The 15808-nt window shown below is 31.3% G+C and overlaps 1 protein-coding gene across 2 annotated transcripts; it reads right to left on the reverse strand.

The window, feature by feature from the left end:
* Positions 1-1088: 1088 nt before the first annotated feature.
* On the reverse strand, positions 1089-8622 carry LOC122021183 (tRNA pseudouridine synthase Pus10-like). 2 transcript variants are annotated; one of them, XM_042579262.1, is made up of 15 exons: positions 8429-8622; positions 7616-8019; positions 6739-6859; positions 6517-6622; positions 5429-5589; positions 5272-5343; positions 3967-4035; positions 3769-3849; positions 3552-3671; positions 3373-3447; positions 3205-3285; positions 2661-2734; positions 2432-2492; positions 1704-1759; positions 1089-1440 (listed from the first exon to the last, which is right to left on the reverse strand). In XM_042579262.1, exons 1-15 carry the CDS (start codon positions 8528-8530, stop codon positions 1362-1364), a joined length of 1662 nt encoding a protein of 553 aa, XP_042435196.1. In that variant the 5' UTR covers positions 8531-8622; the 3' UTR covers positions 1089-1361. The 2 variants fall into 2 exon arrangements, with proteins under 2 accessions (XP_042435196.1, XP_042435195.1); XM_042579261.1 differs by having other exon boundaries at positions 6505-6622.
* Positions 8623-15808: the final 7186 nt, after the last annotated feature.

Genomic DNA, 15808 nt, shown 5'->3' on the forward strand with positions numbered 1-15808 from the left:
CCAAGACTTTCCAATTATTTAACTTCACTCACCAGGACTTTCCAGCTGCCCGACTTCACTTACCAGGGCTTTTCACACCAAATCTCCAGTCAACATTAACTCATTTGATTTTTATTCTTCTGTCATCCATCTCATTGGTCTTGCCTCACCTAACCTCCAGTTAAAACTTTTTCAATCAAATATCCAGTCAATCTTAACTTACATGACTTTTCTCACACATCAAAATGGATAACCTTTAACTAAAGAAAAATTGTACTAACAATCTCCCTAATTGATAATTATAATCATAATCTTCATATATTGTCAAACATTAAACCTCAAGCTTAAGCCAACTTAAACTAAGTTAAACCGTCAACTTTGACATAAAGATAAGTGCACCATCACCATAGTCCTTAGCATATCAAACATATAGTTTTCTGGAGTTTACACTTTAGAATTTTAATTATGATATTTATTAGAGCCTTAATATCCTACTAATATTTTTTAATTTCTTTAACTCAAATATTATAACCCAAACACTAAACCATAAATTAAAATATATATATATATATATATACACTTGTGCTATAAGTACCATGTGTATTTTTTTATAATTTTTTAAAATTTCTTTAACTTTAATAATATAAACTAAACCCTAAATTATAAACTTGCAGCTTTAAAAAGAATTTAAAAAATATATATATATTTGATACTCACAAGATAAACACCATACAATAAATAGAATAACATTTTTATATGTGTATATATATACAATTTTAATACCCTACTTACCTTGTGGCACTTACAAGATGAGCACCATATATAATTTTTTTTTATAATTTCTTTAGTTTTAATATTATAATCTAAACTCTAAACCTAAATTCCAAACCACTAACTTAAAAAAAATAGAAAAATATATATATATTTGATTGTCATAAGGTGAACACCATAAGTAAATAGGTTAACATCCTACTTACTTATGATCGCCTTGCGAGCATCATTTATAATTTTTAAAAAAAAACAAAAAAACTTTGATACTATAATTCAAATCTTAAATCCTACTGACTAAATTTAAATTTTGAACCCTAGACTCTAAATAATAATAATAATAAATATACTGGGTGCTTACCAGCATAGAACACAATATTTACCATTGGTCTAATCAAAGCTAACCAAACTGCAATTAATCTAAAGGCAAAAAAAACTGAGATTATACAATCTTAAAAGTTGATATTTGGGGGAAAATGTTGAGTTTCTTGATCTCTGGAATCCATTCTGACTCGGTAAAATTGAAATCCAACTTCCACTTGAGGCTGAAGACGTGCGAAGTGATCTCTAGAACTGCGTTAGAAATTGAGCTGCAGTACCATAAAACAGATAAATCAATTAAATATGTCCATTTTCACATCAGTGACGTCCAGCTGCAGTATCTCTGCTCTGCATCCTAAGATGGAACCAACGCTGCATGAACCAAAATATTTGATGAGAAGAGACGCAACAAAGGAAATCCGATACTGAAACAGTTTGGACCGGCAATAAGATCGACGCGGAAAACTCACAGTTCTTAAAGCCAAGTGTTTTTCTTCTCACGATTTAGAGTACCAAGACATCGATTAAGTTCAGTACGACGAAAAGATAACCGCGTGTCGAAGCAAGTAGATGAACTAAAGTCTACCAGTAGATCTTTAAAGTTTGACAAACTATTTGAACTGAATGATTTATACCTGGGATGTGTTCGTCCAAGATCCCCATGAACGAATTCCTTTATATAAGTTCCTGCCTGATCTCAGAATGTAAAAAAGTAATAAAATTAAAACAGTTTGTAGTTGAGAATCAAGATATAGAGAAGCAGAAAATTATCTACTCATGCAATAATAGAATGAGTAAATTAGCAATGAAATTACACCATCCAAACTAGCAAACGAAAAGGACATGCACGCCATATGCATCGAAATAAAGGGAGAAAGAAGCTCGCACCAGTCTTATTAGAAAATATCTGTCTAAAAAAGTGTAAATATTTGGCAGGGAGCATTAGTGGGTTGTAAACTATTATCATTCTTGATTTTTTATTTCTTAACTTATTCCAACAATGTAAACCAAAGAAAACTTATTTCAACAATAAACCATGGTTCCTAGAAAAAAAAAATGCCATTCCCCTATTTCTACAATTATATTCACTCAGTGGAACATGCTTAACTTAGATTACATGATTTCATGTCATAATTAATCTAAACCTGTAATACAAATTCTGAGGGTGAAAGATAGCAGTATATGGAAAATGTTTAAGAGAGGTAATATCACAAAATGATCTATTTCTCATTGGAATATGCTTGAAAAATCACTTCCTAGGTTCTAAAAATTTTTCCTGAATAGTAAAGAAAAGCATACATTCTTTTTATATCTCATAGACAAGAAATTAGCATAAAAATGATGCAGCATTTACACTTAGTACCTGTGTACAAAGATGTAGCAGAAAATACTGGGAACTACTGGAAACTTTCTCAATCGACATCCTGGTACACGATCATTTAATGAGATTCTGCTGACATAAAATTAATAACAATTGACCGAGTCATTAAACACTTCTCCCGACACTTTTTTGGGCAATTTTATTATTGCCTTCTTATCAGTTCTTAGTTCCAGCATAAAATCAAGACATAGGATTGTTCAACTTCTCATACCAATGTATGATACGCTTGCGCTCCAATGGGCTTCGGCGGTGAAGCACCCTGATCGGGGTCCTCTGTATGATATCCTATAAAACAAATGAAAGAAATATTACTCATCTTGTTAAAGAGGACAAAGTTAACTGATGGAGAAAGTGGATGGGGAGAAATTGTTGGCTGATGAGGTCATATTTTAAATTGACTAGATCTGTTGTTGTTCTCCCAAGGCACTTCACATTCTGGGAATGACTCAAGAGTCACTAAGTTTTGCCCTTCCTCAAAATATGCCTCAGAGGATATGGAGACGAATAAGCAGTTAAGATAGCATGAATCTTGCCATTGTAGGACTGAACCCTCTCAGCATTGGAAAAATTAACACTTCAAAGACCAACACAAGTTACTAGGCAATCATGATCTGATCCATGGATATTTAATATTCTTTTCTAAGCACATAATTACTACTCATTTACCAAAAGATGTCTAGGGAAATAGATAATTTTGAACACCAGAGAATTTAACAGTACTATAATGGATAATATCTGACCCAGTGGTACCATACCAAGTCTTTTAAAGATGAAATGTTCTGCATGTCACCATCAGTTAATGAGCGAGAAATCCAGACTAGGGCAGCATATTGCTTCTACATGAAAATGAACAAGGCAAGGTTAACAAGCATCACAGATACAATTTTGAATGTCTGTACATAAATTGTACAATTAATAAAAACCTGCTTCTCTGCCTCTCCTTCACGCATAAGGGTCCATGCCTCATTGCCAATCAGACTAAGATTTCTCACCCTGACCTGCAGAATAAAAGAGTGAATGGAATCAAAGTGCTCAGTTGTACTTGCAATTGTTAGAAACAATTAGACAAAAACACAGTTTGAACATGTAAAAGATAACTCACATGATTCTGATCATTGTTGTTTATCTTTTCAGAAATTAGCCCAATGTCAACCTTGGATGGAATGCGCCGTGAATTTGCAATTTCAATAAGAAAAGGTCGTCCAGATCCTAACATCCGTACCTAAATAGCAACCAGTTCAGTTTAATTAGATAACTTGCATTTTGAACCTTTTAAAAGAATGAATTTAAATTCAACTCCAGAGTGATGACATTCATACATCAATGTCTTCTCTTCCAGCAGCATGAAATTTATAATTGTCACCTCTGCATACAGAAAGAATATTCTTTCCAACTATCTCCTGTAAGATTTATGAAAATTAAACAATCAATTGAGTTGGTGAAGATAAGTAATAAAATATGAAACGAACTTAACTTAGTTGGTATAAATGTTCAGCTCAAAGGTAATACACCATTACCTCAACAGATGCTTCACCAATTCGTTCGTCATCAACCATCCAGCAGGTCTGGCTCACATTTCGTGAGAACTATACAAGGATATAAAATATTACTGTAAACATGTGCTGTATTCTCTCCAGCATTATGAATTAAATCAGTTCTTATATACATAAGAGGGAATGAAACAATATAATTGATTGAACCAGCAAAATCCAGAAGGTTAAAGCTATAAATGATGAATACAGATACAATAGTACTCAGCTATCATACTTTCATAAATGAAGTTTTGTTTATATAAAGAAAATGGAATTATAAAGAAAAGGGTTGATAAAACATGGAAGAAGGGTATCCTGGTTAATCTGAATTTTATTTACTATCTACTCCAATAGAGGATAGATAAGAAGAGAAGATAATCACTTTGCATCCTTCATGAAAGGATAAAGTAACCAATAAGAAGAGAAATTGAGCGGATTTCAATGTCAAGGCATGTGGAGAAAGTTTTCCAAATCAAGAAGAAATGTGGAAAAAATGGTCAATATCACAAGGAAAGATTCCTCATGAAGAATCAACTTCAAAAACTGTCTTTCCTTTGTTTATAGCAATAAAGAGTTTGCTTCAAGATATGTAAGACATTTTTTGTTAATTGTTGCACCACATTTTTTCTAGAATATAATCCTTGCTGCACAGTTGCTAACGAAGGAAGAATTATAGGAATCTAATCATTGGCAACATTGAGTGGAGGATGAGAGTAGCTATTTTGGTGCAATGGAGGAAAAGAAAAGGCAATTTTCCCATAGGTTCTTGTTTGAAGTAGAGCCAAGAACAACAGGTTCATCTATTTGATGAAAATCTAAGATAAGAAGAGAAAGAGGTGGCATAGAAGTAGAGTATGAGAGAGAAGATCATGCCACCGCATCAAATTGGCAGCCTTCCCCTCAAAGGGGCTGTAGAAAGAGAATCCTTGGAATAAATCCACTTTGATAATGACAGAGCATTTATCTTCAGTCGAGGAAAAAAGGTCTCACACTCGTGTGTGTGTGTGTGGTATTTATACATAGGAACCAAACATAGCACTCAACCAAGAATTGTGCTACATAGGTGCTAAACTATATAGGCTAACAATGATGGATAGGATCTAGTTATAATAGTAAACCAAGCACATGATGAATAATTTGATTGGATTTCATATATTCATCTGGTTCAAACTGCAACTGAAATTGTATACTAAACTGGGAAAATTAATGTAATATTTGGAGAAAGATGTATCAGTTCGATTGAACATATGTTAAGTAGCCCAAATTCTCGATAGAAGGAAAATAATGTACCTTCAGGTAACGACCGCCGACGTAAATTGGCATCCTATAGCAAGTAGTTGTTAGATGACAAGGTTTGAAGGTCTGAAAATACAAATGATGCCATGATAATGGGAAATATGAAATCGTTTGCAATATTGAAAATTATGAGAGGATGGAAAATAGATACCTTATCTGGAGGTACTGTAAAACACTCATAAAATACATGATCCTGCATCCCTTCTAAAGCTCGCAGAATAGCAGCATCTGACTCATTACAAGTTTGCTGTTCTGAATTTCTCAAAATTCCCTCGTATGAATCATTAGCTTTATTCACATTGTTCTTCATTACTGCAAATGCATCCACAAAAATCAGAAAAACACCTCAAAATAGAACTATCACCAAAATCTAGAGATCAATTAGATTGTATTTCTGACATTTGGAGAATGGAAAATGCATCTAGGACATCAATGGGTCAAGCTCAATCAATTTTAGTAGGATGAATCTGAATCATAGACCAACCCAGTTCCTCAAAATTATAGGGGAAAAAAAATCCAAATAGAATAGAACATAGACATATATTTTTTACTGAAATTTTAATGATGATAACAAACACATCGAATCAGAAGTCCTTGAAGTATGTTTTGCATCAGTCTTATTTTCTTTCACTAATCTCATAATGTGTACTAACCAGGCCTGAATTATGTAGTGTTCCTTCAAAAACAAAGGAAACAGTCCAAATCACATCAAAACACTGTGCAAGGACTGCAATTGAAAACCAAGACATGTTTCTTCAAAAGGACACCAAGATAACCTAGTAGTAGCCAGAAAATATTCCATCGAATGAAGTATAACAACCAATAATCCCTTTGGATTCATGACCATGTCATACTGCACATAAAAAATAGGTGGTCCAATGCATAACGCAGTTGGACAACCTTTCTTTTTGTTATCATAAAACCAAAGTAATTCCATTAAACTAGATAGCATGCTCATACAGAGACCAAGATTCACCTAAAAAAATATTCTAACATCTATTTATAGTTGAAAACCTAAAAGTATGAATGAGTATTTGTATTTGTGAGACTATCTGGCTTCGCCACTTCTAAGAGAAAGATTCTATCTTGTAGTGGTTATATTTATATGAATTCAAATCTTTACCTTATAGAAAATAATATATTTGCATTCATCTTATATGAAGAGGGGAATAAATACAACACTTTTAATGTAATTGAAATTTCAGACCAAAGAAAAATATGAAAAACCTGTTTTCGCACCCTTGCCAGAAAGATCATTTGCTAAGGAACTTTGAAGCCTTCTTGAGGCCTCAGGATGTGAGTATGTTAGACGAATACGAAATGAGTTGCTATCAGATACATCACCCTGATAAACTAATTTTAAAAAAGATTAGGAAGACTACTATATTCTTTAAGATGGATGATCTGTAGATTAATAAACTGTACATAAGACAGAGGCAAACCATAACAAGAGTGAATTACCAAATGTTTTTCAAGTAAAGCAGTTGTTGATGTCCTCAAAGCATCTTTCACAGATAAGTGCTCACGTAGGAACTTTGCTGAAAACCACTCTTCACTTTCATATTTCTTTTTCATGTACAGCCTATGGAGTAGTAAGAGATCATTAAGAATAGGAGTATAGGACTGAAACAAAATGCTACATTTACTGAAACTGATTGGAAATTTCACCAAGAGAAAACATAGATAAGTAAGCAGAATGAGTATATTGACAGTAACTACAAATAACAAGCAAAGTTATGCAATTACCACATACTATGGGGAAGCAGTAGACATTATAAAAGTTGGAAGACATTTGAACAACATCAACTGCATACAGCGATTATTGTTCAAAGGTATACGAAGTCTCCCAATGAAGACAATGACAAGATAACTAGCATACTATCATATCTGAGCAACATATACTGTTGCTTTAGGTTAGAGGTAAGTTGTTTGGGTGATGGGACAAGTTCAGAGCTTTAACCAAATTACACAATGGGTTGAACTAAGCCTTGAATAATTGAACCGAGCTGGCTAAATTCCTGATAGGATTGCATTTGTCAGGTACAAAAAAGTACACCTTCTCAGTAATACCAACTAAGTGCTAATGTTGCGTGATCTCAGAAAGATTAAGCTTTTTGTTTCATTACTGATTGATTGCAGCCAATCAGTTTTCCAGCTCAGTTATTATAGGTCACATCATTTATTTATGGTTAAATCTAAATTCAATATTGATTTTGCTAATCAGGCTAAATCTATATCATGTGTTTCCAGAACTTTGACATCTTTAATCACAAATTCTCATAAAGCAGACAAATATGAAAGAAATTTTAAATGTCAATCATCAAGAAAGTCAAGTTACCCAACGGCACGCTCATTAGCCACTATTACAGGTGGCATTGAAACTTCAATAGAAAAGCCATCAATGTGATAATTCTCTTTCTTCACAAGTTCAGCAATGGCGAGAGTAAAGTCATCAACAGGAACTCTATTTGTTGACGTTTTCATCAGTTCCTGATCTTGGTGAGCAAATTGTAGAATCCCCAAACAAATGCTACAGTATGGTTGAACGTTTCTTGTTTCCTTTGAAGAATTTGAAAATTGCACAAATGTAGCTCCATTTGCTCTGCATCCAATTTCTCCAGAATTGCTATGGAAATTATCCGGCTCTTCAAGGAAAGACTTCAATACAGCATCAGTAATTGATGGGAAAGAATAAGCACGCCCAAGAACCCCAAACAATCTGAAGATGCAGCGAGCACATACCTAGGCCACGGAATACCAGCAACAATAAACACTACTTTTTTTTTCTGCGTGCAAAATACTGAAACATAGTGGAACCTTATATGCAGGTAAATAAATAATCCATATTAATATTAAAGCACAGTCATACAAAAAAAAAAAAAAATCCTTCTCTCCCTTAAAAACAAACACATTTATAAATGAAATCCCATATTGACAAAACATATCAAGAAAATACGGTAAAAGATTAGTTTTTTTAGTCTCTAACTAAGGAGAAGGACGGCACGAGTATACAACTGTACCTTAGTGAACTTTGTACTGGATGAGCGATCAATAAACAAGATGAGAACCCTATAGTTGAAAATTGAACTATAGATCGTCGAACATGCCAGACAAAATCAAGCAACAGTTAGGACGGAAGCGAGAGACGAACCCCAATGTCTAGGAGATCAAGGACAGCGTCTGAAGGAGGAAGCGACCGCGCGGCCAGTCTTAGGACCTCTCTCACATCTTCCATCTCTTCGCTCGTCGCCATATCGGGGGTAGCAGGAGGTGCCGGGCGATCAGTGCAGCGATCGAACAAAGAGCGGCGTGGGGTTCTAAATTTGGGTTTTTCCTTTTCTGGAACCAACGGAGGGAAAGGGGCTCACCCTCTCCATTCTTAAAATTCTGAACGTTCATCTGCCCAATGATTTCATCTGGACCGTTCGTTACATGACTGCGCCAAGAGTGGATCTTCCCTGTGGTAGGTGGACTCAACATCGGCCCAATTAGCATTTTAGCGACCCATCGGCCAGCCACCAATCACGGGACACGTGGCGCTGCTTCGTCTCCAAGGGGAATGAAACAGGGGCCCGGTCAAGAGCTAGTTCAAATTTTCTATCCCTAAATTTCTCTATCCCTATGTCCCTTGTCAATCGAACGGATCAGATTACATCTCAAGACATCATAACATCTTTAAGATGTGTGCAGTATCCTTGTGATGTGCAAGACATCCTTGAGATGTAATCTGATTCGTTCGATCGGTAAAGGAACACGGGGACAGAGAAATTTAGGGACAGAAGATTTGACGAGCGTCAAGAGCTGCCCTTTTCAAGTCATTCTAATCTATTTGGATTTTATTTGATATTATGAATAAAAATATCTAAATTAAATTACAAATTACAAAAAAGGGTATAAATATTAAGCATCCATTACTAAAATGGCGAGGGGTACAATTAGTTTTAATAATTTTATTAAATAACAAATTAATAAAGTTTTGCAACAATAAACATATTTTTTAAATTACTAATGTGATATATATATATATATATATATATTACAAAATTTATTAAATTGCATATCTAATTTTCATTAATATTTATATCACGCATCGAACTTTCGTATTTATATTTCTTTTATAAAATATCCGTCCGTTTAGACACATGCTTATCTCATTCACTCAAGCACAAAGTATATTTAAAATTTTGAAAAATAAATCATTTTATATGATTTTGAAAGCACTATTTTCTCTCTGGAAAAAAAATTTAAAGCCTCCCAACGGGTTAAATATAGAAGAAGTTCCAAGAATCTAATGGTCTTGACCTTTAGCCACATCCAAAAATCCATATAAAATAATGACTAATGCACTCCTAATAGCCTTCTCAATCATATCTTGCCCTCTAATTTTGGTTTCATACCTTAAATAGATTGTTTTGAATTTTTAAAATTGGCATAACTTTGAACAGATTTAACACAACTATTGAATTTAAACAATTTAAATATTGTACGAGCATCAATAAGTTTTAGTTGTAACTGACTTGGCCACATCTAAATCAACTCAAACTAGGACCAGTATACTCATATGAGCTACTTCCTTCATCCTCGATTTTATTACCTAAATAAGTTGTTGTGAGTTTCTAAAATTTATACAATTTTAAATTTAGTATAAATCTATTATTGGACTTAGGCATGTTATATTCATTCAATAACAATGTGTTCTTAGGATTACCCTAACTTTGACCATGCCTAAAATTTTAAAATTTAGACACTACATAACCATTAATGAATTTTTATCAAAATCCACTAATAATCATAGGAACACTATAATCAATCCAAATCATGTACTTCTAAGAGTCCCTTCAGTCTCATTATATCCTCAAACTTTAATTTCACAACTTATATAATAAGTTGTGGGTTTCTAAAATTTAAACAATTTTATGTAATTTGATACAAACTCACTATTAGACTTAGGCATATTATATTCACTCAATAATAATACTTATATGTTCTCGAAACTCTTTTAACTACCATACTCAAAATTTTAAAATTCAAACATTATACAATCATCAATATGCTTTCATTAAAACTTACTAATAACATTAGGAATATCAAAATAAGTCCAAATTAGGACAATACAATCTTATATCTCATTATGTCCTCGTACCTTAATTTCACGACTTAGATAACATGATGTGATTTTCAAAAAATTAGACAATTTTATGTTAATTTCACACAAAGTCATTATTGAACTTAGGCCTATTATATTCATTAAATAACAACATCAAATGTGTCCTTGAACTCTTAATTGATTCTAACAATTGTAAAAAAATTTAAATCTAAATATTTTGTTGTTTGTGCATGTAATCGACCTCAAGTTAAGATTGACTAAGATTGGTTGACTAGAGTTTGAGTTTTAATATTTGATCAATATATTAATAACACTACAAAAAAACATATATTTGGGGACAAATATTTGGAACGAAAATTATTCGTCCCAAAATTGCGACAAATTTTGGGTCGAAAAAAAATTTCGACCCAAATAACCAACGAAAATTGCAACAAAAAAGTTTTGTTTCAAATTTGCAACAATAGAACATTTCGTTGCTAAATTCGTCGCCAAATCTGGAACGAATTCAGAATTCGTCCCAGATTTTGGGACAAATACTGGATTCGTCCCAAATTCTGGGACGAATTCAGAATTCGTCCCAAATTCTGGGACGAATCCAGGATTTGTTCCAAAAATGACATTATTTTTAAAAAAAGACAATCAAATATCGAAGGCTTATATCTTGACCTAGAGACATCGAAATTTGATAAAACAAGTTTCTATGCATTCGTATCATTAATTTGATCGTAAATATGTCACCATGAATATTTTTTAAATAATATTTTAAGTGATTCAAATTTATAATACCAAATTAGGTCAAATTGGAATTAAAAAATGCCAAAAATAAATATATTTGGTAATAAATATTTTTATGGATATATTTACGATTAGGACAATGATATGAATACATAGAAATTTATTTCATCAAATTCCGATGTCTCTAGGTCAAGATATAAGCTTTCGGTCTTTGATTTAATGTAATTTAAATTAAATTTAGTTTTGGGATGAATCCTGGATTCGTCCCAAAATTTGGGACGAATCCAGGATTCGTCCCAAAAATTTAATTATCTTAAAAAAAAAAAATAAAATGGGACGTCTCATATACGGACCTAGAGACATCGGAATTTGATGAAATAAATTTATATGCGTTCATATTATTGTCCTGATCGTAAATATATACATAAAAATATTTTCTAACAAATATATTTATTTTTGGAATTTTTAATTCTAATTTTACCTAATTAGGTATAAAAAATTTAAATAAATTAAATTATTAATTAAAAATTATGGATGGTGACATATTTATGATCAGGGCAATGATACGAACGCATAGAAATTTGTTTCATCAAATTCCGATGTCTCTAGGTCAAGATATAAGCTTTCGGTCTTTGATTTAATTTATTTTAAATTAATTTAAGTTTTGGGACGAATCCTGGATTCGTCCCAAAAATTTAATTATCTTAAAAAAAAAAAAATGGGACGCCTCATATACGGACCTAGAGACATCGGAATTTAATGAAATAAATTTCTATGCGTTCGTATCATTGTCCTGATCGTAAATATATACATAAAAATATTTTTTAACAAATATATTTATTTTTGGAATTTTTAATTCTAATTTTACCTAATTTGGTATACAAAATTTAAATAAATTAAATTATTAATTAAAAATAATGGATGGTGACATATTTATGATCAGGGCAATGATACGAACACATAGAAATTTGTTTCATCAAATTCTGATGTCTCTAGGTCAAGATATAAGCTTTCGGTCTTTGATTTAATTTATTTTAAATTAATTTAAGTTTTGGGACGAATCCAGGATTCGTCCCAAAAATTTAATTATCTTAAAAAAAAAAAACAAAATGGGACGCCTCATATACGGACCTAGAGACATCGGAATTTGATGAAATAAATTTCTATGCATTCGTATCATAGTCCTGATCGTAAATATATACATAAAAATAATTTTTAACAAATATATTTATTTTTGGAATTTTTAATTCTAATTTGACCTAATTTGATATGAAAAATTTAAATAAATTAAATTATTAATTAAAAAATATGGATGGTGACATATTTACGATCAGGGCAACGATACGAACGCATAGAAACTTGTTTCATCAAATTCCGATGTCTCTAGGTCAAGATATAAGCTTTCGGTCTTTGATTTAATTTATTTTAAATTAATTTAAGTTTTGGGACGAATCCTGGATTCGTCCCAAAGTTTGGGACGAATTTCTGGATTCGTCCCAAATTTTGGGACGAATCCAGAGATTCGTCCCAAAAATTTAATTATCTTAAAAAAAAAAAAAACAAAATGGGACGCGTCATATACGGACCTAGAGACATCAGAATTTGATGAAATAAATTTCTATGCGTTCGTATCGTTGTCCTGATCGTAAATATATCCAAAAAATATTTTTTACCAAATATATTTATTTTTGGAATTTTTTAATTCCAATTTGACCTAATTTGGTATTAAAAATTTGAATCACTTAAAATAATATTTAAAAAATATGGATGGTGACATATTTACGATCAAGGCAACGATACTAACGCATAGAAACTTTTTTCCGATGTCTATCGGTCCATATTTAAGTTTTAGACATTAATTTACAACCGTTCACTGCACAACACCTTTTTAGTTAATAGCAACCTATATATGTATTAAAAAATATCTACCTAGAGACATCGGAATTTGATGAAATAAATTTGTATGGATTCGTATGATAGTAGTTATCGTAGATATATACATAAAAATATTTTTTAACAAATATATTTATTTATGGAATTTTTTATTCAAATTTGACCTAATTTGGTATGAAAAATTTAAATAAATAAATTATTAATTAAAAATATGGATGGTGACATATTTACGATCAGGGCAATGATACGAACGCATAGAAACTTGTTTCATCAAATTTCGATGTCTCTAGGTCAAGATATAAGCTTTCGGTCTTTGATTTAATTTATTTTAAATTAATTTAAGTTTTGGGACGAATCCTGGATTCGTCCCAAAATTTGGGACGAATCCAGAGATTCGTCCCAAAAATTTAATTATCTTAAAAAAAAAAAACAAAATGGGACGCGTCATATACGGACCTAGAGACATCAGAATTTGATGAAATAAATTTCTATGCGTTCGTATCGTTGTCCTGATCGTAAATATATCCAAAAAAATATTTTTTACCAAATATATTTATTTTTGGAATTTTTTAATTCCAATTTGACCTAATTTGGTATTAAAAATTTGAATCACTTAAAATAATATTTAAAAAATATGGATGGTGACATATTTACGATCAAGGCAACGATACGAACGCATAGAAACTTTTTTCATCAAATTCCGATGTCTGTAGGTCCATATTTAAGTTTTCAGACATTAATTTACAACCGTTCACTGCACAACACCTTTTTAGTTAATAGCAACCTATATATGTATTAAAAAATATCTACCTAGAGACATCGGAATTTGATGAAATAAATTTCTATGCATTCGTATCATAGTCCTTATCGTAAATATATACATAAAAATATTTTTTAACAAATATATTTATTTTTGGAATTTTTTATTCAAATTTGACCTAATTTGGTATGAAAAATTTAAATAAATTAAATTATTAATTAAAAAATATGGATGGTGACATATTTACGATCAGGGCAATGATACGAACGCATAGAAACTTGTTTCATCAAATTCCGATGTCTCTAGGTCAAGATATAAGCTTTCGGTCTTTGATTTAATTTATTTTAAATTAATTTAAGTTTTGGGACGAATCCTGGATTCGTCCCAAAAATTTAATTATCTTAAAAAAAAAAACAAAATGGGACGCGTCATATACGGACCTAGAGACATCAGAATTTGATGAAATAAATTTCTATGCGTTCGTATCGTTGTCCTGATCGTAAATATATCCATAAAAATATTTTTTACCAAATATATTTATTTTTGGAATTTTTTAATTCCAATTTGACCTAATTTGGTATTAAAAATTTGAATCACTTAAAATAATATTTAAAAAATATGGATGGTGACATATTTACGATCAAGGCAACGATACGAACGCATAGAAACTTTTTTCATCAAATTCCGATGTCTCTAGGTCCATATTTAAGTTTTCAGACACTAATTTACAACCGTTCACTGCACAACACCTTTTTAGTTAATAGCAACCTATATATGTATTAAAAAATATCTACCTAGAGACATCGGAATTTGATGAAATAAATTTCTATGCATTCATATCATAGTCCTTATCGTAAATATATACATAAAAATATTTTTTAACAAATATATTTATTTTTGGAATTTTTTATTCAAATTTGACCTAATTTGGTATGAAAAATTTAAATAAATTAAATTATTAATTAAAAAATATGGATGGTGACATATTTACGATCAGGGCAACGATACGAACGCATAGAAACTTGTTTCATCAAATTCCGATGTCTCTAGGTCAAGATATAAGCTTTCGGTCTTTGATTTAATTTATTTTAAATTAATTTAAGTTTTGGGACGAATCCTGGATTCGTCCCAAAATTTGGGACGAATCCAGAGATTCGTCCCAAAAATTTAATTATCTTAAAAAAAATAAAATAAAATGGGACGCCTCATATACGGACCTAGAGACATCGGAATTTGATGAAATAAATTTCTATGCGTTCGTATCATTGTCCTGATCGTAAATATATCCAAAAAAATATTTTTTACCAAATATATTTATTTTTGGAATTTTTTAATTCCAATTTGACCTAATTTGGTATTAAAAATTTGAATCACTTAAAATAATATTTAAAAAATATGGATGGTGACATATTTACGATCAAGGCAACGATACGAACGCATAGAAACTTTTTTCATCAAATTCCGATGTCTCTAGGTCCATATTTAAGTTTTCAGACATTAATTTACAACCGTTCACTGCACAACACCTTTTTAGTTAATAGCAACCTATATATGTATTAAAAAATATCTACCTAGAGACATCGGAATTTGATGAAATAAATTTCTATGCATTCGTATCATAGTCCTTATCGTAAATATATACATAAAAATATTTTTTAACAAATATATTTATTTTTGGAATTTTTTATTCAAATTTGACCTAATTTGGTATGAAAAATTTAAATAAATTAAATTATTAATTAAAAAATATGGATGGTGACATATTTACGATCAGGGCAACGATACGAACGCATAGAAACTTGTTTCATCAAATTCCGATGTCTCTAGGTCAAGATATAAGCTTTCGGTCTTTGATTTAATTTATTTTAAATTAATTTAAGTTTTGGGACGAATCCAGGAATTCGTCCCAAAGTTTGGGACGAATTTCTGGATTCGTCCCAAATTTTGGGACGAATCCAGAGATTCGTCCCAAAAATTTAATTATCTTAAAAAAAAAAAACAAAATGGGACGCGTCATATACGGACCTAGAGACATC

Source organism: Zingiber officinale, chromosome 9A (genome assembly GCF_018446385.1).
Source record: "Zingiber officinale cultivar Zhangliang chromosome 9A, Zo_v1.1, whole genome shotgun sequence".
Taxonomy (NCBI): domain Eukaryota; kingdom Viridiplantae; phylum Streptophyta; class Magnoliopsida; order Zingiberales; family Zingiberaceae; genus Zingiber; species Zingiber officinale.